The following is a 22962-nucleotide window of genomic DNA, read 5'->3' as shown; positions in this document are numbered from 1 at the left end:
CTTAAGCATTTCAGGCAGGGATGACATCTTTTTGTTTGTACCCTAACAACCAGCACATTTTGGAGCGCTGTAAAAATAAATATTAACAGTACTTTTATGGTTAAGTCATTTAGATACCATGGTGTTCTGTGCCAGGATAGAAAGCAAAAGAATCATGTCCCAAGACTATCAAAAAATTCCCTCCTGTAGAATATACAAGAAGTTCTATGGACTGAATCCATTAATATAATTTACTTTCATAGCTCTGCTGCAGTCTATCAACTGTTTGAGCTTTCCTCTCTAGTTTATAACACTGGAGCTTCCCGAAGGAACTACAGCTTTCATGTGCTATTTAATGCTTCTTTGTAGAAATTCTCAATGTCATTAATCTCAATACCAGTGGCAACCAAACCTATACGGTACATTTGTCTACAGACTTTGAGAGCATTTTTCTAAAGCTTCTTGATTCATTTATTTTATGAACTTATGTGCAAATTCAAACCTGCTCCTACAGCTGAAATTTAGTAAACTGCATAATTTCCTACACTGTTCTAATCTCAGTGTTTTTCCTGTTTTCCCTTCTAAATCCACATCCGGCCCAACACAATCAAATCTCCAGGCATACAGTGGTTTTACAGGTTTCAGAGTAGCAGCTGTGTTAGTCTGTATTTGCAAAAAGAAAAGGAGTACTTGTGGCACCTTAGAGACTAACAAATTTATTAGAGCATAAGCTTTCGTGAGCTAATGCATCCGATGAAGTGAGCTGTAGCTCACGAAAGCTTATGCTCTAATAAATTTGTTCGTCTCTAAGGTGCCACAAGTACTCCTTTTCTTTTAGTGGTTTTACAGTAGTTAGAAATAAGCAGGACAAGAATCACAGTTTAAGGAACTCTGAATTATATTTTTTCATCAAGCTCCATCTTGTGTCGTAGCGAGGTACCTGAGCCAGGAGTCGCATGTCAAAGGTAGTTACAATAACTCAGCAGCTGATCTGCACTCCAAAAGAAAGCACTCAAATACTAGTGGCACTAGAAAGTGGCACTCATTCCAGTTAATAAATGGAGAGAACTTCATAATTTCTTTAAATTGTAGGAAGAGACAGCTCTGCAGACACTTCCACATGCTTCCTCATCTTGTACAAATAAATAGGGAGGAGAAAAATCTTAAATTAGAGCAAACTGTATTTTAAGAACTACAATCCTTCTGAGAAAGGCTTAAATATTTTTATTTAAAAAAACACCACCAGGAAAAGGAATTTAAAATGTTTCAAGAATTCAAAGGCCCCAACCATGTGGGTATTTGAAATAGGCAATGTTTGACAGAATTCTTTAGTAAATTATAAAAACCTCAAACATGATTCTACAGATTATATTGTAGCAGTGATAAAAGAAGGGATAGTTTGCCAACTCCAGACTCTTTGGTCAATCCACCGGAAATCTTGAAGTCACATAGCTTCATGACACTTTTCTTCCTCAATGTGCATTCGGAAAGCTTTACAACAAACAATGAAAGATCTTCTGACTCCCAGTTCAGATGCAGCCTTATCTGTATCCTGTCTCACATTGCCATCATCCAGATTTTTTTAAATTCATTGTTTCCTGTGTATTATTTAGTAGTTTAACACAACAGAAGCCAGTTTCGCCTTCCATCAAACGTATTAGCTCAGAGCTGTGCAATTCACTTCTCTGTCTGTTTTCATATAAGCAGTTTTTTTTTTTTTTTTTTTTTTTTACTTTAATCCTACAGGATTTTGGCACTTCTCTTGTGTTCATTTACTGGACAGCAAGTAACCTTCCCTACATAACGGATCTGAAGGCAAGTAAAAATCTCCTTAGTTTGCTTTAAGCAAACTGATTAAACAGATTGAAGTACAAGGTCAACATTTTCTTCCGTCTCTGTATTATACCTAGTCTCTGCCACACTGATATCTAGATACCAATTAGCAAGATTTACTTAAACATCCTTATGGGTGCCATTTCAGAACTTTTTACCCTCAGACATTCCCTGCCCCATAAGCCTCCCTTAACTTTTAAACATAGTCTCTGGTAACGCCAACAAGATTTAACTGCAATTACTAAACGTTTTCAAATATTTAGTAGTTCCTTCCCCTCAGATAGATAGCTTATCCCTTCTTCCCTTTTCTAAAATCCTGGCAGAAATACTGCCCTAATGTTTTTAAATACAAAATAATATGATTCTGCATAATGTCCATTTTAAATGGTTAGCCACTTACCTGATACACTGGAATGGGCTGCCAATGAACTATTCTCTCTCTCTCTCTCTCTTTAATTACACAGCCATATCAGTCTCCCAGATCAAGTACTAAACTTCTGTATCTTAAAACACATTATTCCTATCATCAGACCTATGCATAGGAAATAGAGTTTTGGACCACATTCATTTCCTTTTTCTTAATGCACATTAAATTTGATTCATAGAAAGAAGGTCAGTTTCAATTCTCTTATGCCATAGTCTTCCTGAAAAGGTATCAATAATTCAGTTAAGAAAATGTTCCCTCCCTGTTCGAAGGTGGAAGAAAGCCTGCACTTGGAATCAGTTATTCAAGACCCACTTTTTCCCACCCTCACCAGTAGAAATTAATGAAATTCTCATGAAATGGGTAAAGAGTAACTCCTCTAATGTGTAGTGAATTTTAAATTAGGAAGACGGTAGAGAGAAAGGCAGCTTCTTAATTAAAGTAATTTTCACAGATAAAAATAGAACTGACCCCTTTATGCAAATCTAAAAAGATGTATTTTCTTTAGAAAACTGCATAGACTAAAGTTCCTGTTTTGAAGTTAGTATATGAAGCTTTGAGAGTAACAATCATTTTCCTCCTTTTTAAACAGTACCTGTATATCTGTTTACTTCCCATGCAAATTCAAAAAGCACTCTCATTGCAGGAGACCTAGTGAGTGCAGGTGTTGGGAAGAGCCATTAGGACAGGAAGGGTTATAAAGAATGCTCCATTAATGTGTCTGATTAATTGCTATTGAGATGTGGGAGGAATATACTATTCTGCTGACAGAGAGGACTAAAATACTCTGCCTAGAATATAACCAAGCAATTGAAAGCCAGCTACTGTATTTATAGGACAATACTAACTGAAAGGGTTAGACTCCATGGTACGTGTGAATAAGTTAGAAGGATTTACAGGTTTGTAATAGAACTGCACCAATGTTTAACTGATATACTAACGCAATTCTAACGCTTTGCATGAGTCTGTCACAGGTTGTTTTTTTGTCTTTAGCAAACACAAATAAATGTATGCACACAGGTCAGATTTTGTGACACTATCTTTTTATAAAAGAAAAATTTTTAGTGTCATATCAAATGCACAAGTGAATTGTTCTAAACCTACCCAACAGGGTCACTAGACATAGATTTCTGTACTTCTCAGATACAAAAGTAACTTGTTCAAATGAAGTCTATGCTACAATTAAGTTTTGTATGACCGTAGTCCCTCGGGGACCTAGTCATAGACAGGCCCTCGCTGTGCTAGGTGCTGTACAAATGGTGATGTTGTTACCATTCCATAGTATTTGGTGTTCTCAATTCATTTGCAAGTGTCTATTACACAAAAAACAGTATCACCACTGACATCAAGCATAACTAGTTTGACCCATTCATTTAGGGCAGAAAATAAACTAAAACTTCTATCCTTCACTCCAGAAAAGACTGTGTAACACACAAGTGAAGAGTGTTCTCTCTTCCCCCCCCCCCCACTCTCCCCCCACTCCAGGCAGATTGTAGTAGCAATTTATCCTTCTCTCCCCTCTCCCCCCGCTAGAGAATCTGGCTGTCTCCCACATCTGGTGCCTCAACAAATCACATAGTGATATGTAATGAGCACCATAGTCAGAGACCAGGAGGGGTCCTAAACAGAGGTGCTGTGGCAGGAAGAATTTGGTAGAAACTGAACTTCTTTGGTGTTGGTCACCAGGGGGTCAAAATCCAGGCCCCTTCAGTAAAGAAACAGGTTGTAACCAACATTGAAACCCTTTTCTTGCTAAAAGAAAGCTCAAGGATGAACTGGACATAGAGAATGAATTCCTGGACCCTTCCTTCTAGAAGTAAGAGGGTCAAAGCTGATGCACATTATTGACAGGGAACATTGTAAGTAGCCACTGACTACGTTCTGTGTATGAAGAGAGGACTTGTATTCCAGTGCTGTTGGCAAATCACCTTCGGTTAGCAGTAAATTCACTTTTAACATTATTAAAAAGAAAAACTGACTATAAATGTGTGACTTTCTTCCATACTGAAGGAATTATATACATTTATATTTAATCCAGAAGATGGCCCATAAAGCAGTTAAGTCTCTTCCCATTTATCATGTATGCTGATTAAAAGCAGTGCATGTTACAAAGTAATTGCTAATTTCCAACATAATTTGTTTCTTAGTTTTGCTATCTTGTAAAACTAATTAAGAAACTGGTACAATTTAACCATTTAAAATTAGCGTAATCACCTTTTTCTAAAACCATATTTTACGAATTTAAATTTAAACTGAAATGTACTTGAAGTTCTAAATATAGCTAGAAGAATAATCTTATCGGAACCTTATCAGACACAATATAATCCCCCGCATTTTCACACGGCAAAAGCTCACGCCAGTACCAGAGGAGTGAGTTTTGAGAATCTGTGTAGTTTTTCATGGAAACTAGATGGTGTTTTTCCTGACTGATACTTAATTGCCTTTTTCCCCTCAAAGGACTTTTTTGGGGGGGAGTTATGGGGGGCGGACATGGGGGGGCAGAAAAATCAGATTTTAAAAAAGTTGCATCTAACACCATGAAAGATATTCAAACAAATTTAGAGGATTAAAACTCATCTGGTTCTACAGTGTCTAGACTGGTTTAGAAAAAAATTCCAAATTCCTTCACAAGTTTGGTGATAGCTTGTGTTTTGAACACTTGTTTTTAAAAATTTTTAACAAATGAATTCCTGAAAGGATTCACATGGGTTGTTTTGGGACAATTCTTTGCTGCTACCGAACATCACTCAAATATTTAATTAGAACTATTTAAAATGTATACTGCTTGCTAATTTATGCAAAGGTATTATTTCCATAACATACTGGTGTTAAGTGTACTTGCAGTTTTACACGTGTTTATTTTCAATATAGTGTCAGGGATCTTCATAGCCTCTTTTACAATATGAGTTAATACAACAGGTGTGAGTAGACTACTTTACAAAACCCATCTGTGGCAATGTGCAACCATATCTTTAAGACACCGGTGAAAATTAGGGCAAAACTAACTCAATTTGATTTAAGCCCCCTAAAATGGAAGGTGCTACAAAAGTGCACAAGTATTTTTAGTACACATGGAATTTGCTGATACAAAATAATATAAAGGCAGCTCCTAAGGCATTCAAACCAAAATATCAGAAAAGCTATCACTTACACCATACAGACAGCAGGTGGTGATGTGTCTATTTAGGTATTTATATGGCACACATTCATGTCAGAGCATAGGATCTGACGGCTATCAAGTCCCCCATATCACGTCTTAGATACCAGCATTAGTGTCTGAATCCATTCTGCATCAATGTCACAAGGACAACAGCTAGCACAGTACATTACACATACCTATAATATTTAACTTACTACATCACATTGAACATGCAGCAACACATCAATAAATCTTCCTCGTCTGTTGCTATTATGCAGTTCTTTGATGCAAAATATCAGAGAGACAGATTCTGCTGGGGTGCAGAAATTTTTCTCTAGAGGGTGGTGTAGTATCGCTATTTTTGGCATTCACTATTCTCAGTATTCACTACCTTCAACTAGACAGAAGTGGTACTGTCTTGTAGTTAAAGATGTAAACATAAATTCAGTTTCTACAGAGGCTGTTAAATTGTATTTAGCTCCCGTCACTCCGTATCCAACACTATCCCCTGAAAAGGAAAGTTCACTGATACAGAACCTCTCCCACAGCATAAAATTCATTCTAAGAACAGGTTTTTCTGTATCTAACTTTCTGTGTACCACTGCTTTCAAATTATGTTTTATAGTTAAGTACGTACCAATGAAGGATAGCAATTGTTACTATAAAAGTTTGGAGAAATGACAAACATGTATTCATGAGGAACTTCTTATCTTCCTCATTCCTTAGAGCTTAGATATGGATTCATGGAATTCCTTAAACAAATTATGGCCCTGGTACTACAAAGAATTAAGCACATGTGCTTAACTTTCCTCATGTGCAAGCCATACCAGGGATTAAGCAAGAATTGAAGAGCCCATAAACCTGCTCTTGTATTATTCATAACACCCCCCCCCCACACACACACCCATCACCTTTTTTTTTTTATACCCTAGAAATACTCATTTTTTCTATCAGTTTTGAAATCAGTAATTTTGGTTTTAAAGCGTTTGAGGAATGCCCTTGATCTTTTAAAGTGTACAGTACTGTACATTTTTTTAAAAAATTGATACTAGACTGCCTGTTTTACAGTGTCTAAAACAGTAGTTTATTTTCAGCAGTTTGCTTACAGATACCTTCCTGAGATTCAATGTATGTACAAATCCAGAGCACTAGAAATGTTCTATCATTAACATAACTTTATAATCTCAAAGAGCTGTACAAGAACTAGTCAAGCCTCCTACCGCTCCTGTTACTACCCCCATCGTACAGATGGTATAAAGAGACAGATCAAGTGGTGTGTCCAAGGCCAGTATCAGCACTGGGATTAGAACTCAGGAGATATTTAGATACATAAAATATCACACACTGGTGAAGCATCTTGGTGTAGTGGATTGTACATGGTTTGCATGCAAGAACTCCCGAGTTCTGATCCCAGTGCTCATATGAAGCCTGACTAGTGCTTGTACAGCACTTGGAAACTCTGACACAAAGGGATATAAATGCTTAGAACTTAAAACTATTTAATTTTTTAAAAAGGTATGCATTTCTAATGCTGGGTATAGGTTTGCTCACAACTTCTTGTGATCCAGTGCATCTGTAAGCAAAACATAGAAAATAAACACTCCTGTTTCAGACACTGCAAAATAAGCAGTCTAATATTCATTTTTAAAAAAAATAGTACAGTACTGTATATTTTAGAAGACTAAGGGACATTCTCCTCAATTGTTTGCAAACTGAACGGCTTATTTTAAAACTGATAGAGAAGACCCTGAGAACATTTCAACAGTAAATATAAAAAATATCCCACAACAGTGTAGAGACAGCTTGAATTGAACATGGTTAGGAGATGGGAACTCCTGAGTTACAATTATGTAGCAGTGTATCCACAAAACACTTATTTCTTTAGTATTATTGTTATTGTGGCATGAGTGCGGCACTTCACGTTAATATAAAGAAAGAACAAAGACACAAACATACATATATCAAATTTTTCAGTGATATAAAATATACATGCCATGTGTTATGTTCATTTTTACCATCTGTCAGTCAACTGATGGCGTGTTCTGTTTCCACAGAACCAGATATTACAGGTGGGAAAGACCTACTCATCTAACCTCCTGCCAATACAGAAGCGTCTCTGCAGCTTTCTGAATTGTACAATTGATTTTAATCCATGCCTCTCCTTACATCCTCCTTTAGAGCGACTGTCATGATGCGGCCTGTCCTAAAATTGGAAGGTTTTTGCCCATGCCAGTCAGAGAAATATTTGTGAGGTTGCAGCCGCAAGTGCAATTTACAGATGAAAAACTGATTTGTCTCAACAGCATTTTGACTAGCTGCAGTTTTGATCAGTGCTAATCCAAGAGCCTAACTTGGGTAAATTCAGGATTGGCTGACAGGCAGAGGCAACATGTTAACAGTTCATGTTAATGAATACAGATGGGTGAGATGCTTACATAAATTATTTATAAAAGTACAGGTGACAAATAGGAACCACAGGGAAGAATGGTAGGTGGTGTTTTTTAAACTTCTGATAACTTCTTGCATAAAAGTTACATTAATTATTTTTAGTTTTCCCCATGAACTTCTTAGACACGTTTATCTTAATAAAACATGGAATTTCACAGAGATGAAGCTAATACTTTTATTGTACAGGATGTGTACAAAATAATGGATTCCATTGTTCTGTGTCTGGCTTTTTTGTTGGTCTGTTAGTTGCCAAGATGGAAAGTTTGAGGGGGGAAAAATCCCACAGAGGAAACACTAAATTTATAAACTCCGATTGAATGACAGTCTTGAAGAGGGTAAGAGCAGGCTCAGTAGATTGTGCATGTGTATGTGCACGCATACACACACACACGAATTTTTATATATCTATATGAAATTCATATACAAGTGTGTGTGTATATGAATGAATGAAGTGCAATTCATACCTGTTTATGAGGACCCCTGAGTATGTGCGCCTTGGCACCTTCACAAGCCGTCCTCATTGCTTCCAGTGACGGTGTTCCCAATAGATCTGTGATCAAATCCAACTGTAGGTATAGAATACACACATTATAGATTAATTTCAGAGATATGCTTATCTTTTAATTCATACAAAGTTGGAACAATGGATTTGTAAAGTCTGATTCAGTCTGAAATAAACTGCCAAAGGTAAATTTTACTTTTAATAAACTACACAAGTGCAATCAGTTTTAAAAAGACATTAAAATAAAACTAGATTACAAGCAAAGGCAAACAAACCATTCACTACCATGTTTGGGAGTATTTAGTATAGGTTTATGGAAACATTTTATTGTAATTTTGAAAAACTAGATTTGCTCTGTTATAATTTTTGAATATACCATTTAAAATACATTATGCATACTGCAAACTGAATGTCTAGTCTTGTTTGAATGTCAACAGTACACCGAAAAACACTGAGCCACAAAAGATAAGTAAAAACAGCCACATACAAATGCACGTAGACAGCAACATATTTTTCAGTGATAAAACAACTTATAATCAGAACGACTATACCAACTATTATATATAGCCAAATTCCAGTGCCTTCAAGTGTGAGAAATTCTTATGTGAACAAGAGTGCTTAATCTGTTTAATATTACTTTAGAGCAAAGAATCAAAACATGAAAAAGTCTTAAGCAGAACCTGCTGTAGTTTTCTTTTTAGCCTAAATATCTACTGATGGACATTTAATCTATGTGTATTCAAATTTGTGTAGCCTTTTAAAATGAGATGTTCTTGAATTTAAATTATCCATTAGATAAAGAATGATTTCATCGCCTTTGTAGAATTGCTGATGTAAAGAAATGGTGTTAAATTACGTGAGTGGTGAATTCGTTTGGGAGGCAAGAATAAATAAAAGTAAAAGGCCTGCCCAGGACCCAGGGAAGAGTAGTCTGGTTTTGGGTATTGGGAAAGCAAGTTAACTGTAGGGGAATTGTTGTTAGTATTATTGTAGTGTCAAGGAGCCCCAGTCATGGACCAGGACCCTATTGTGATAGGCACTGAACAAACACAGAACAAAAAGATATTCACTACCCTATACACCTTAGATAATGCCCTGTTTTGGGTTTGTCTTGTTGAGTTTGTTTTGTTTACATTTCTTTATTTGTGTAAGCAATAAATACTTTAGTATGATTTTTTTTTTTACTCTTATTTCCCACAAGAGTGTGCATGTACATGCATATTTATGGTGAAAAAAAGACATTGCCAAATGCCAGGTAAAACTTCTTAGAAAAAGTCAGTGGGCAGAATAGCACCCAAGTTCCAAATGTTCCTATATGACTATTATGGTCTTGAGCTAATGGATCAACTGCAAAGCTTTCCCTGCAGAGTAAAGCCATTATCATTGTACAGGCTAATATGGATGACAACTCACTTTGACTGTCTGTACAAAATAGAGAAGTGTGATTATTGCTTCTACACCACCAAAGCATTTGTTGCTGTTAAAGCTGCCAGTCCCACAAATATGAGATCATTTCCCACTCTCCAGCAGAGATCCCAATCTATAAAGGTGCCTATTTGCACACTTAACACTTTTGCTTGGTGTTGAGTATGTGTCTAGCCCCCACCCTCCCAACAAATTATCTTTAAGTAAAGGTATTGAAGAAGTAAAACAAATACCTATAAACATAATCAGATGGGGGAAACGAGATGATAGCTCATGCATTAGGGTTCTCTTCTTTTTGAAATTGGAAAAGTATATATTGTAAATTACCCAAACATAAGTGTAAATATGAAACCAGCAGTACCGCTGTGGAATTAGCTGATCAGATCCTTAGCTGGTGTAAACTGATGTAACGCTATCGGCTTCAATGGAGCAATGCCAATTTACATCAACTGAGGATCTGGCCCACGTCTATAGTTTCCCATATAGTTAACATTTAACTATAACTTTTCCCCCTTAACCATATTTAACAGCTCAGTGTCAGACTTTCATCTTTAAGTCACTGGGTTGCATTCCTATAACATCCATAGGTACACTGATGTTTCAGGGGCCGATTTTAAATAAGTTGATCATCTCAGTATAGTTCCTACAGGACAACTGTTCACACCACAGAAGTCACCACTACCGATGAAATCCCTGTTGACGTGTTCTCAGGATGAGGGTGATATGAGACTAACACCCTCATCTTGAGAATTACTTCTTCCAGAACAAGGTTGAGGAACACCAAAAGGACATATGCATATAAGGCTTTGTTTGTTTTTTTGTTTATTTAAAAATCTTATGTTAGACAATCTGAAGGTTTCAGTGTTGGGGGAGTATTCCGATTACTGTTTAAATTCTTTTTAAAATCATGCATTAATTATACAACAGATCAAAATATTGTTTACATTCATGTATTCTGAACTCTGCTAAAACAATCCTGAAGCAATCTGACCATTAATCATACTACTTGCCAAATTTATTTTTTCTAAATTAAGTTGAAATGCAGCACTGTGTACACAGTATGAGCATGTAAATATCAACTGAAACTCCATAGTTTTTTTCTTTTTGCTAAATGGTAAAATCTGTTCGTCCCAGTTAGATCACATTCAGCTTATTTCCAAATAAGACCAAATTAGAAATTGTTTTGCCTATGTGTAAAGCAGGTAATACAAAAGCAGGTTTGAGGTTCAAATGTGATCATTTCAAGGAATTCTGTAGTACAATATAGTGAAGACTTTTACAGTAAAATGTAGTTATACCTGCTGAATGGGACTTTGTGCCTGAAACAATATTCTTCGGCCAAGTAGTTCTGCAAAGATACAGCCCACAGACCAAATATCAATAGCATTGCTGTAGTGACGGCTGCCCATCAGGATTTCCGGAGCCCGATAATACTGAGTGACAACTTCCTGAGTCATGTGACGAGATTCATCTAATTCTTCCACCCTGGCCAATCCAAAATCACAAATCTAAATTGAGAAGGTAAATAAATAAAAAAAATTACCAAAATACTTAGTGCATTTCACACAGATATGTCTTTAGTAACAAAGTACAAAATCCCAAACCAGCATTAATTGTTTTTAAAAATCTGCATACTGCAATAACCGCATAAGCAAGCTTTATTTATTTATTTATTTATTTATTTATTTAAATGAAGTGTTTGTTTTTGGGGAGGGCCAAGTATGTTGTTTAGTTGCATAAATATTTAAACACCTAAAATGTCTACAATTATTCAGATTTTCTTGAAGTGACAATATATTTTTCAGCTGGCATTACACTGTCAAGTTTAATATTAAAATCCCAATCCAGCATTTTGCCCTTAAAAGATCACTGACAACTTCCTGGGCTCAAAATGATTCATTCCAATACACATTTCCTTTTGTGATGGTGCTCCTTAAAGATGTCAGCAGTGAGATTTGGCCTTTCCTGTCACTACAGAATGCTGCTGGTCTTAATTTTTTTTAGTTTCTTTTTACTAGGACAAAGGAAAAAGTAGCCAGCCAAGATTTTCAAAATAAGGACCCAATTAAATTAAAAACAAATAAAGCTGGTTTAATTACAGTAGGACACATTTCCTTACCCTTAAAAGTATAAAAATAAATTAAGGGAGAAATCTCCAGCATTCATTGCCACCTTCATGGTGGCAATGTGTTACTGACAGTGTTGTAGCAACACTTAAACGTATTACAGGCTTTTCAAAACTGCTAAGCACACAGCAGTTCCTGCTGAAGTCAGTGGAAAAATTTTTCTGTCCATATAGCTTTACTCTTGTTTTTCTGGGGGGGAGGTGTGGGGCTGTTTTTACTTATGAAAACACTTAACTGGGGAAAGATTTTATTAAAGTACAAATCTTTTTGATCACGACCCCTGATATGTAATAAACTGTACAAGTTTTAAATAAATTTAGATACCACCTTAAGAACACAGTTGCTGTTCACAAGTAGGTTCCCTGGTTTAATGTCTCGATGTAAAATCCCAGCTGAATGTAGATATTTCAGACCTGAAATATTAAACAAAGTAAATATATTCTCTACTATAATCTATGACTGAAGGCATATTTTCCTGAAAGGCATCATCAATCCTGAACCTGCAAAGACTTATGCATCTGCTTAACTTTATACACTGCTAGTAGTCCCATTGACTTTACCTCACTACTTTACTACTCAAGAATGAAGTTAAACATATAAATAAGTCTTTGCAGGATCCAGGTCATAGAGAGCAAATTATTTAAGCAGACATACTTTTCAACATATACTTTCTTCCTCTGTTTTGCTATAAAAGTACACATATTATTGTATAAAAATTATAATTATATTATAAACAATTCTTATAAATAAATATATCTACTTCAATTACATAATTTTTGAAGCACTAACATTCAATTGAAGCATAACTAGATGTTTTTAAGAGGAGCGTTCAAGAGAAAGTAGCATGAGGCAGTACAATATACAACATAGGTTTCAGTTCAATGTAATTATTTTACAGCTCACAGTTGCTGCCATGATTTTCTGTTCTCTATTACCTTGTAAACTGATGTGCAGATACACCAGCCATGGAATGTAAAATAAAGTCCCAAATTACAGTTTAGCCCAAGGCCCTTTATTTAACTTTATTACTACAAAAAATTTCAAAACAAAACAAAGCAACTCAGAGCATTTGGTCCCTGCCACTAGAGGCCTTTCAACTTTTATCAGGCTGGGAGGGGAGAGGACACCCCATTCACATTAGTTATCACCCTTGCAGCTGCTTCCCCTGTGCTTTTAGTCTCTCTGGTTGCAACGCCGGTCCATTTTAAACAAACAAAAAATTCAGGAAGCACCTCACTAAAGCTCACCATGGAGTAAGCGTTCATGAAAGGAATTAGTCGGTGTGAAGTTCACTAGGTACTGGAATGTAGCAGACAAAATCTGGTCAATAGAAAAGTGACCAGATCCTCACTTAGGGATATGGGACAAAATGGGTCGTGCTGAGGTCAAAGGTCAAGTGACCAGGGCAGATGGAATACAAAATTATTCACTGAAGAGGATCCAACTGGCAGCATGACATTGTCATCTAAATGGAAATTAAAATTGATATGTACTACCACTTACTCTAAAGCCAACTCATATCAGAGGCACAAACACAATATGTCCTTCAGAGGGATAAAGCTCTCCTCTGGTTCAACAGGCTTGGCTGGGGGGATAATACCGTCTTTGGATGCATTTTACACCTCCTTGTTCTGACATTGCTGAATATAAGCCAATAACTATTTTTATCAAGAAAAAAATGGCTTCTGTTTATTTTCAGAAGATTTTCATTGTAGAAAACAAATAAAACACATGGGAAGTGAGGCAGTTTAGCCTGATTACAGGTCAGAAGTCCAACTCATTAACCTGAATCAGTAATTTCCGAATCCACTGAAAGATCTAAATGTATAACCAGTATTATCATAAGATTATTTTTACTGAGCCAATTTTAACAGCCATTTCTACAACAATTTCAGTTACTTTGTTTTACAATATAGCATCGTATTTAGTTCTGGCTAAAATGTATTCACCAGATAGGATGGCCTAAGGTGTCTTCTCTGCAGCCTAATCCAAAAGGCTACTTTACTTCACAAGATCTATAGTTTAAAAAAATCAGTGTTGTGCTTCATCTTTTCAGTAACCATTAGAGAAGTCATTCAGGTTAAAGAACAAGGATTGCCACCTTTATATATGCAGTACTCTAAAAAAGCAGCAAGGCCAAGAGCTTCTTGCACACCTTTGCTATTCTTTCAAAGACAACATTAAGTAACACAACAATTTGTTAAATATATCTTGTTCTACACATTACAAAGACTTGCCTCACTAGTTTCTGAACTTTTACTCCCAAGAGAAAATTACCAAGAAAGAATACAACACTTAGTTCAATATTGCTTCATCAGTTTTAAACAAAAGTTACCTCTTAAAATCTGGTAAAGAAAAACTTTGACATGATCCGAGCTGAGTGGTTGAGGAGAGACGATAATCTTATGGAGGTCACTCTGCATCAATTCAGTGACAACGTATCTTCAAGTTATTAGTTAAGGAAAGTACAGAAAGTGCAGCATATAATCCATTTAAAACAGTTACTCTTGCTCACAAGAATTTTAAGTCTTATAGCTCAAAGCTGTAGAATAACAAAAGAATAAAGCTTCTTGACTGATATAATAGAGGTCAAATCTCCAGGAGAAATCACCACAAGAATTACTTGACAGTTTAGTTACAAGAGAAAACTTAATTACTGAACAAAGCCACATTTACACTTATGTATATACATTACAAAATTATGCCAAAGCATAAAACATGGCTCATGAAGGATAAGATGCCCAGTGTTACCTTAATTGTATTTTAAAACCTGTAATTTTGGGCTCAAAATTCATATTAAATAATAAATTACATGCGATACTGGTGGCATCATCTTAATCCTTAGTGGAAATTTATCCACATCACATAACCAGACCAATTGATAGAGGTCAATACAGTTGGAAAATATAGCCCAAGCAGGGGTATTGTAAGTCAGTAGCGCATTGCTCTTACAGGAAGCTTGTACAGTGCCTGCATACATTGTGCCCTCTCTACCCGTACTATCAATATTTCACTTCCACAAGTTCCAAATCTCCTCCCATGCACACACATACAAATCACTGGTTGTAAATCTCTTTCAAGTTCTAATTTAAAAAAATAGCACCTCTATGAGGAAGAAAAGGCAAAAGCCACCAATTGGTGTGCTGTCAACACACAAAGCAACAGGTGTAGGAGCCTGCTGGTGATTTATAACAGTAGCTGAATATTCCAAGTGCTGTTACTCTTGCTGACATTAATGTAGAGATGTAAATTAAGAAGGAGGGCATGTCTGCTCAGACAGCATCAGCAATTGCAAAATACTATCTTTCACAAATGGAGAAATACAGCAGAGGGAACACAGAAACAACATTGTCAGGAAATTGATGAAGTTGTCAATTTCCTGAATGCGGGGCTATAGACAAAGTAATTCTTAAAAAAAACAACCAAAAAGGGTACCTTGGGTGCTGAAGATAGCTGCTCACTACATCAGACATATCTGCTTACTTTACTGACACATTTTGCCTCATGTCAGCAACCAAGAGCCTACATAGCTGCTGAAAAGCAAGTTGTATTTTATTCTGCCTCCTGCATCAACAAAATTGCCAGCTAAGTACTGATTTGCATTCTTTATTGTTGATGAGCGTCTGCAATGATGGACAGTCTGAAGTAGAGCCAGTATTTCTTGATTTTAAAGTAACAGGTTGAATTTCTAATGCTGACGGTTCAGAAAATCTTATTTTGATGTATAAACTGAGCAAGTTTGATAAAAATAAAAAAAATACTATGTTGACAGCTGCTTTTCAGGGGACAGACACATTTGAAAAGAAAAGGGAAATTCTGGGATTTGCTGTACTAATATACAAGTAACTTAATGTACTCACTATTGCAGATGGTCAGTCAAATATTGTGGCCTTATTTTCAATACACTATTATTAATTATAATAATGCCTAGAGCCCCAGCTTTGGTTAGATAGTAGTGGTGGGCATAGTACAAACACACAGTTAAGAGATATTCCTTGGCCCAAAGAGTATACAATCCAAGTAGCCAAAAAGGTTACAAGGGGAAACAAAGGCACAGAGAGGAAGTGCCTTGCCAAGGTCACACATCAGGTCAGCTGCAGAGCCAGAAATAGGAGTACAGGTCTCTCAAGACCCAGTCCAGTGTCTTCTTCAGTGAACCCCACTCTCTCATTTGCAATTCAAGATAAGAGAATTGTAATTGGCTTTATAAGCTGATCATCTGCAGGGGACATGAACAGCTCAACTTCCACCCACCAAAATAAAGCACTGCACAACTGGCGAAGGGCATATTATTTTTTCTGCCTTCCTCTGAAGCATCAGGCCACTGCCAGAAGCAGGATAAAAATGCATGGACTAATCCAGAAGAGAAAATTCTATCTTTCCACACTTGACACTGACTTTTGGAAACAAAAATCCTTATGAATGAGGCATAATCCAGTAGCATTCCTATCTGCTGTGCACCAGCCATGGCAATTCTGTAAACTCAGCACCTTTCAGTGGGATTTCAAAAGTGTTGACCCTAACTCTGCAGCCATTGACGTCGATAGGAGCTTTACCAATGATTTCAATGGGAGCACCATTAAGTCAATGCTGAGTTAAGTGCTTTTTAAAAAGCCCACCTTTAACCTGTAAAACCACTAGATCGTCGATGCATCCACTACCTCAATACTTACAGCTAGGCTAAATCCTCTGCTAAATAACTGTGCAAATGACAGCAAACTAACTGTGAGACATATCTTTCTGAACTCTAAGCCAGTAAGTTGATAAACAGACGAGCCTTCTCAGGAATATCGACCTCTTCTTCTTACCACTCCTCTGGTTAGTAAATCAGCACAGTTTAAACCTCATGTCTGATGACCCAGTAAGATCCTGCAACCTCCTTTCTTCCCCAGCCAAATGATTGCTTACCCCACCAAACCTGTCTGTTGCTTCATATACATTACCAGTCACTTCATTCCTTTCAAGTATCCAATTTTTTAGATGCCCTATCTAACCAGGTTTTATAAATCATCTAAAAATGCATTCAATTTTTAAAAGTGGCACAGTACTAAAACCCACTGAGTTATATTTCATAAATTAATGACACATCACATAATTTTCTAACAAAAACTTCCCTAGAACTTCTCTCGTAAATGTAACCCAAAGAGAAGTTCAGCAACATCGCAGTACAATAATTTTTAGTTTAATAAAGGTTTCAGAGTAGCAGCCGTGTTAGTCTGTATTTGCAAAAAGAAAAGGAGTACTTGTGGTACCTTAGAGACTAACAAATTTATTAGAGCATAAGCTTTCGTGAGCTACAGCTCACTTCATCGGAAATGCATCCGATGAAGTGAGCTGTAGCTCACGAAAGCTTATGCTCTAATAAATTTGTTAGTCTCTAAGGTGCCACAAGTACTCCTTTTCTTTTAGTTTAATAAAGCAATTTTCACTTTACAGAGGCCTCCTTTTAATAGTTATGCCAGCCTTTTTACATTTCGTTTTACCTGCTGGCTGCAACTTATCCTGAAATTCTACATTTTCCAATAAAATATTCAAAAACCCAAAAGCAATACTGTGCACTTTATTATAAGATTTGTGTTTTGCTATACCACAAATCCTCCTAAATCTCAATCCCTAGCATAATGTCTCCCAGATGTCTCAACTAGTTGCCATGCCAACTAAAGCCGCTTAAATTAAATGAGGGCCTGAAATGGCACCTGCACCACTCCAGGTCTGTTGCGCATTAAATAAAGCTCTCTTGACAGGGGCTCAGAGGTGCCATTAACTTGAACAGCAGCTATCTGATTATTGTGTCTGGATAATTTAATGAGGATCTCTAAACAAGACTTGCTCAGTGTATCTGTCTTTTGCAAATGTGGCAGCCTCTTAAACAGCTGGTGCCCAACCAGGTCAATGCCTTTGCTTAGGCCTGTTAATATTTAGCTAAAACAACAGACAATGTCTAAAGTTATGGGATTTCAATAAAATATTTTAACTGACACTTGCATTTTTCCTATTTAAATTGATCTATAGTATATGCTGGCCAGTAGGAGGTCACTGGAGCTACATTACACAGCTAAACTGAACATTACCAGCTGATGAAAATTGCTACTGACAGCTGTAATTAGTTAAGTAGCTGTACAAAATTAGAACAACAAAGTGTACCAGTTTGCTTCAGAACAATTATAAAGGAAAATGCGGATCACAATAGACTCTCACTAATTCACACCGACTCGGAGACCCACCAAAATTAGTAAATTTTGCAAACTGACAAGTAAACAAACCAAGAATATTGCATGAAAGCGTACTTTGTTCCTGGATGTATTAACTTAATTTCAATAATGTGTAAACATAACTCATATTCCATAGTTAAGGCTACGCTTTAGTCATGTTATTTTTAGTAGAAGTCATGGACAGGATACAGGCAGTAAACAAAAATTCATGGCCTGTGACCTTTCCATGATTTGTACTATATACTCCCGACTAAATCTTGGGGAGGATGGTGACCCAGGGGTGCCACAGGAGGTGCTCACCATCCTCCCCAAGATTTAGTAGGGAGTATATAGTACAAGTCTTGGACAGGTCACGGGGGGGGGGGGGGGGGCAGTAGTGGCCTGCGCGGCCTGGGACCCGCACTGGTGCTGGTGTGGAGGGTTTGGCAGGCTCCCTACTCAGCTCTGTGCCTCCCTGGAAGCAGCAACATCCTTCAGCTCCTAAGCAGAGGCACAGCCACACATCTCTGCATACTACCTCCTCCCCGAGTGCTGGCTCCGCAACTCCCATTTGCTGGGAACTGTGACCAATGGGAGCAGCGGGGGCGGTGTCTTCAAGCGAAAGCAGCACGCAGACCCCCTGGCCGTGCCTCCCCCTAGGAGCCGAGGAATGTTGCCGCTTCCGGGGAGCCCCCCTGAGGTAAGCACCGCCCGGAGTTCTCATCCCCTCCCGTGCCCCAACCCCCTGCCCTGAGCCCCCCCCCACAAACTCCTGCTGGGGGGTGGGAGGGAGGCAGTGGCCTGAGACTGCCCCAGCAGCAGCTGGTGCAACTGGCCCAGGAGCTGCCCAAGTTCCTCAGGCACCAGAAGTCACTGAGGTCATGGAAAAATCACGGAATCCATGACTTCTGTGACCTCCGTGAATCTCACAGCCTTACCTATAGTATATTAATAAGGAAAAATTTCAGAAATCTCAGATTTAGGTTGGGATGAGACCACCATGTCTTGGGCAATTTATGGGGTATGTGGATTAGCAGAATATGAATTAGCAATGTCCTGGGGAAGTAAATGGTGGAAGATGTGTTCAACTGCTATGTTACCATGGGAAAAGATTTCAACAGTTTATTTTCTAACCAGAGAAGTTTTTATAATTTTCACATTTCAGGATGCCCTTTGAAACAGAGATAGGAATTCTCTCATTCAGCCATTTTAGCACATTAGGACATGGTGCCATGTCTGTTTCTTCTTGCCACTTCCAAAATGCAATAACCCATTAATTATAATTCTCCTGTAATACGCCTGTTTCATATTAATATGCAAAATAAGAAAAGGCTGGTCTGGTTAAGAATAGTATAAGAATTAATGGAATAAAATCTCATAAAACTTGTATTTCTATATATCCTCATTTATAGTTAAAAATATGCTGGCATTTCCTCTCAACCCATGTTAATTATTAACTGGCAGTGGAATCACCATCTATTGTGTCAGGGGTGTTGTGGGCTCTGTTCTTCTGGTTGGCAAGAGTAAAATGTTCAGGCTCTCTGATGCCCAGTAAAACCACTTGTTTGAAAATCTCCTATTTAACAAGTGGTATGATGAGTGAAGATTCATTCCCTGAAGGCATGGGAAAGGAAGAGATAACCAAACATGGCCTGTGGTACTGCGATAAATGACACCACCTATTTTAAGGTTATTCTCTAAATCCTCTAAATTATACAATTATTTAGACTCAAGATTAAATTAATTTGATGTTTAAACAGGAAATTCTTCAAGTGCTCGAGTTATTGTGCACTTGTTGCAGTTTGCAGCTTTGATTCAGCACAGTATGCATGTAAGGCTGCAGTACAACTGTTAAATGCAGCCATGCATAAAAAGAGGAAGCAATGTAAGAAGCAGTACAAATTAAGGGGATTTATGGATGACCAACTGACAGACAAGTTACTACTAATTTTTTTTTTTAAATAAATACCTTCAGACATTTGGAATTGAGAACATAAGATATTGAGAAAATGACAAAATATTGTAAAGTACTTCTACACAAAGCTAACATATTAAGACTTTCCTCATGATGTAATTTCTATTTGCTCAACAACAAAGTCACAATCTTGTCGTCACAATTTAAGACAAAAAAGTGATTAATGATGCAATAAGAGTGGAACGGGGCGGGGGGGGGAGAGAGAGAGAGAGACCGACTTATGGTCAAGTACGTACTTGATGGAACAACTGACTAAAAACTACACACTCATTGTATACATAATCTGCAAGAGGAATAATGATCCAATATTATGCACATTAAAAAAAACAAACTAAAGTTAAAGAAAGAAAAATCAGTGTTTAGTACTTATTCAGGTGATGGAATCAGGACTCCTGAGTATTGTATGAATGGCTTGTGGGCAAGTCAATTAAGAGTACTTTGGATTAGCCTGTAAAATGGGTATGTCATCATCCACCTCACAGAAATGTTATGAGGCTAATTTGTAAAGTACTCAGATCCTGAGATCAAAGGGGCTACATAAGTGGCAAGTATTTAACTTATCACAACGCTGTCTGTTATTTTAAAGTGTACATATTTTTAACACTTTCAGGAAATTTTAGGTAGCTCCAAGGTGGTGCTAATGAATCATGGTTTTGTAAAAATTGACAGGGGTTATTGTGATTAACGTTCATGTCATTGATAAGTTAAAGCAAAGAAAAACGTTGATGCTGTTTTGCTTGATATATTTCAGCATGTATACAAATCTCCCTAACTGTAGGCACATTTTCTAGACAGAAGCGGTTTCATATTCAGACAATACTAAGGAAAAACCTCATAAAACCAATATTTGACTACAGTAAAATAAAATCCCAAAAAGCAGATTGTTTCTATACAATGAAAATTACATAGAAAAGATACAATTTTGATCTGTTAGTTTTTCAAAAATAAAAATAGGTTATTTACCGTTAGGCAGTGTATGCTGCTGTATGAACCCTTCACTTCGCCATTTTCGGTGGTATCAGTGACATTGATCCTGTAACATTCATGCAGGTGTGAACTGATATCATTGATCAACAAGATGCCTGGTCAGCAGAAAAAACTTCCATGGGAGGCTGACAAAAATTTTATGATGTCCATGCCTCAGAAATCTTAGCGCTTAATCCCAATGCAAGCAGCAATACAAAATGCCTCTTTCTTGAATCTTACTCCTGAATTTGATTACTGTCCCTTTTGAGCTTACGTCAGATCATTAAAACATGCTTCCCTTGTGCCCATATAACTAATACAATGACAAAAGTGTTGAAAACAATTTCCATTTTTAGACGTGTGTCTGAGAACATACATTTTAAAAGCTGCACCCCTTTGAAATTCTGTCAAGATACGTCACACGCCAACTTCAGTGTGGTCATAGATAAGAAGGCATATTTACTCTTACTGTTGGTTCAGCTATATAAACTTAGGTACTTTGCTAATTAGTAAATGACTGTATAATTGATCAGGCTGGGCAAAAAAACCCACACCACTTTGGTTTTTCATTTAGGGTTAGACTCCTGGCTATGAATGTATACTTTTATCTGGCGTCAAACGACAACTCCTTTGTCAGCGTGGTGCATTTGTGCACATAGACAGGAGGTTCTAGGATTTATAGCTTCAGTTCCAAGTGACATTATCCAACTTTTTCCAGCTTTTGGAATAAAGGTATTTCTATTTTCTGATGCATAAAATAGATTTTCAGTCCATAGCAAAGGCCCTTCAGAAAATACAAAGGGGAGAAAAAGGCAGACCTTACTCAGAAAATACAGGGAGTGGTGGGGAGGCAGACCATAATTTATTGGTTTAGAAATATCACATTTTCAACAGGTGCAAGCAGCATGGCATATTATGCTACAAGCAACAGATTTAAAATGTCTATGAAAGAGGGGAAGAAAGAAGGATGAGTAATGATGAGGGAAGGAGAAGATAGAAATTCAAAGAGTAAAAGACCTACTGTATAACATTATGAAAAGGTCCTGTGAAAGAATGAGAGGTCAGAGTACTCTAATAGGCACTCTGATAGTGTGACCAGTCATCCTTCTCATTGGGAGCTGGAATAATTTTTAAATGATTCATTTGTGCAGGTCATGTCTCATGAAACACTGTCAGTCAGAGAGCTCTTAAGACAGAATGGGAAAGTCCGCTGCACATCTCTTCCTTCAGTGCATCAATTCAGGTTGACACATGTGATTGACAAAAAATGACAATATTGCTAATCTTCAGCTGCTTCTGGCATAAGCTTTAATCAGGAAAATCTTCAGAGAAAGAGTGACTAGAGAAGCTGCAATAATTACTGGCCAAGAAGGAGAACATCTGTCTTTCTTCAGTTGCAGAATTCAATACTACAAAAGATTAGAAAGCAATATTCTGGATGATACTAGAAAAAGTGGTATACTATTAATTCAGATGTTCCATTAATCCTTCAGTACTATACGGAGGGTATACAACTATTAAGACATTAGATCTCCATCTTCTTGGCCTATAATTTGAGCTATGTTGTCAGATGGAATTGTTTAACATTTGGAATCTTATGACTAAATTTTTCACTCAATTATCTGGTATTCCTGTAGAGGACAGATTCTCACTCCATATTTCCAAGGGAATTGAGTATTTTATTGCTAGATTCCTAAGTTTGTTATTTATATTTCTTTATGTATATTATGTTTAGATTTTATTTCTATAAACGTTATGCCACTTTCAGTAAAGTTATTTTAAACATAAACAAGTGAAACAAAATTAAGTTATTCGTCAGTGCAATACCATCCACTAGAATTAATGGTCGTGAATCCTTGCAAAAAAGTGCATTCTTAGACTGCTCTAACCAGGTAACTGACTGGCACCTATGCATATTTTAAACAGACAAACACTTTATAAATGGGTACCTATG

General features: G+C 37.0%; 1 protein-coding gene across 3 annotated transcripts in view; it reads right to left on the bottom strand.

The window, feature by feature from the left end:
- NLK (nemo like kinase) overlaps positions 1 to 22962 on the bottom strand; it is a 113197-nt gene that overhangs the window by 12016 nt on the left and 78219 nt on the right. For all 3 annotated transcript variants that reach the window (XM_038375576.2, XM_038375575.2, XM_043499362.1), the window contains exons 4-7: positions 14212 to 14318; positions 12204 to 12289; positions 11049 to 11258; positions 8288 to 8389 (exon numbers count right to left, since the gene is read on the bottom strand). In XM_038375576.2, coding sequence (XP_038231504.1) covers positions 8288 to 8389; positions 11049 to 11258; positions 12204 to 12289; positions 14212 to 14318 — 505 coding nt within the window. The remainder of the gene's footprint in view (positions 1 to 8287; positions 8390 to 11048; positions 11259 to 12203; positions 12290 to 14211; positions 14319 to 22962) is intronic.

This window comes from Dermochelys coriacea, chromosome 17 (assembly GCF_009764565.3).
Source record: "Dermochelys coriacea isolate rDerCor1 chromosome 17, rDerCor1.pri.v4, whole genome shotgun sequence".
Taxonomy (NCBI): Eukaryota; Metazoa; Chordata; order Testudines; family Dermochelyidae; genus Dermochelys; species Dermochelys coriacea.
The sequence above is the reverse complement of the archived record's forward strand: the minus strand, read 5'-3'. Positions and strand labels throughout refer to the sequence as shown.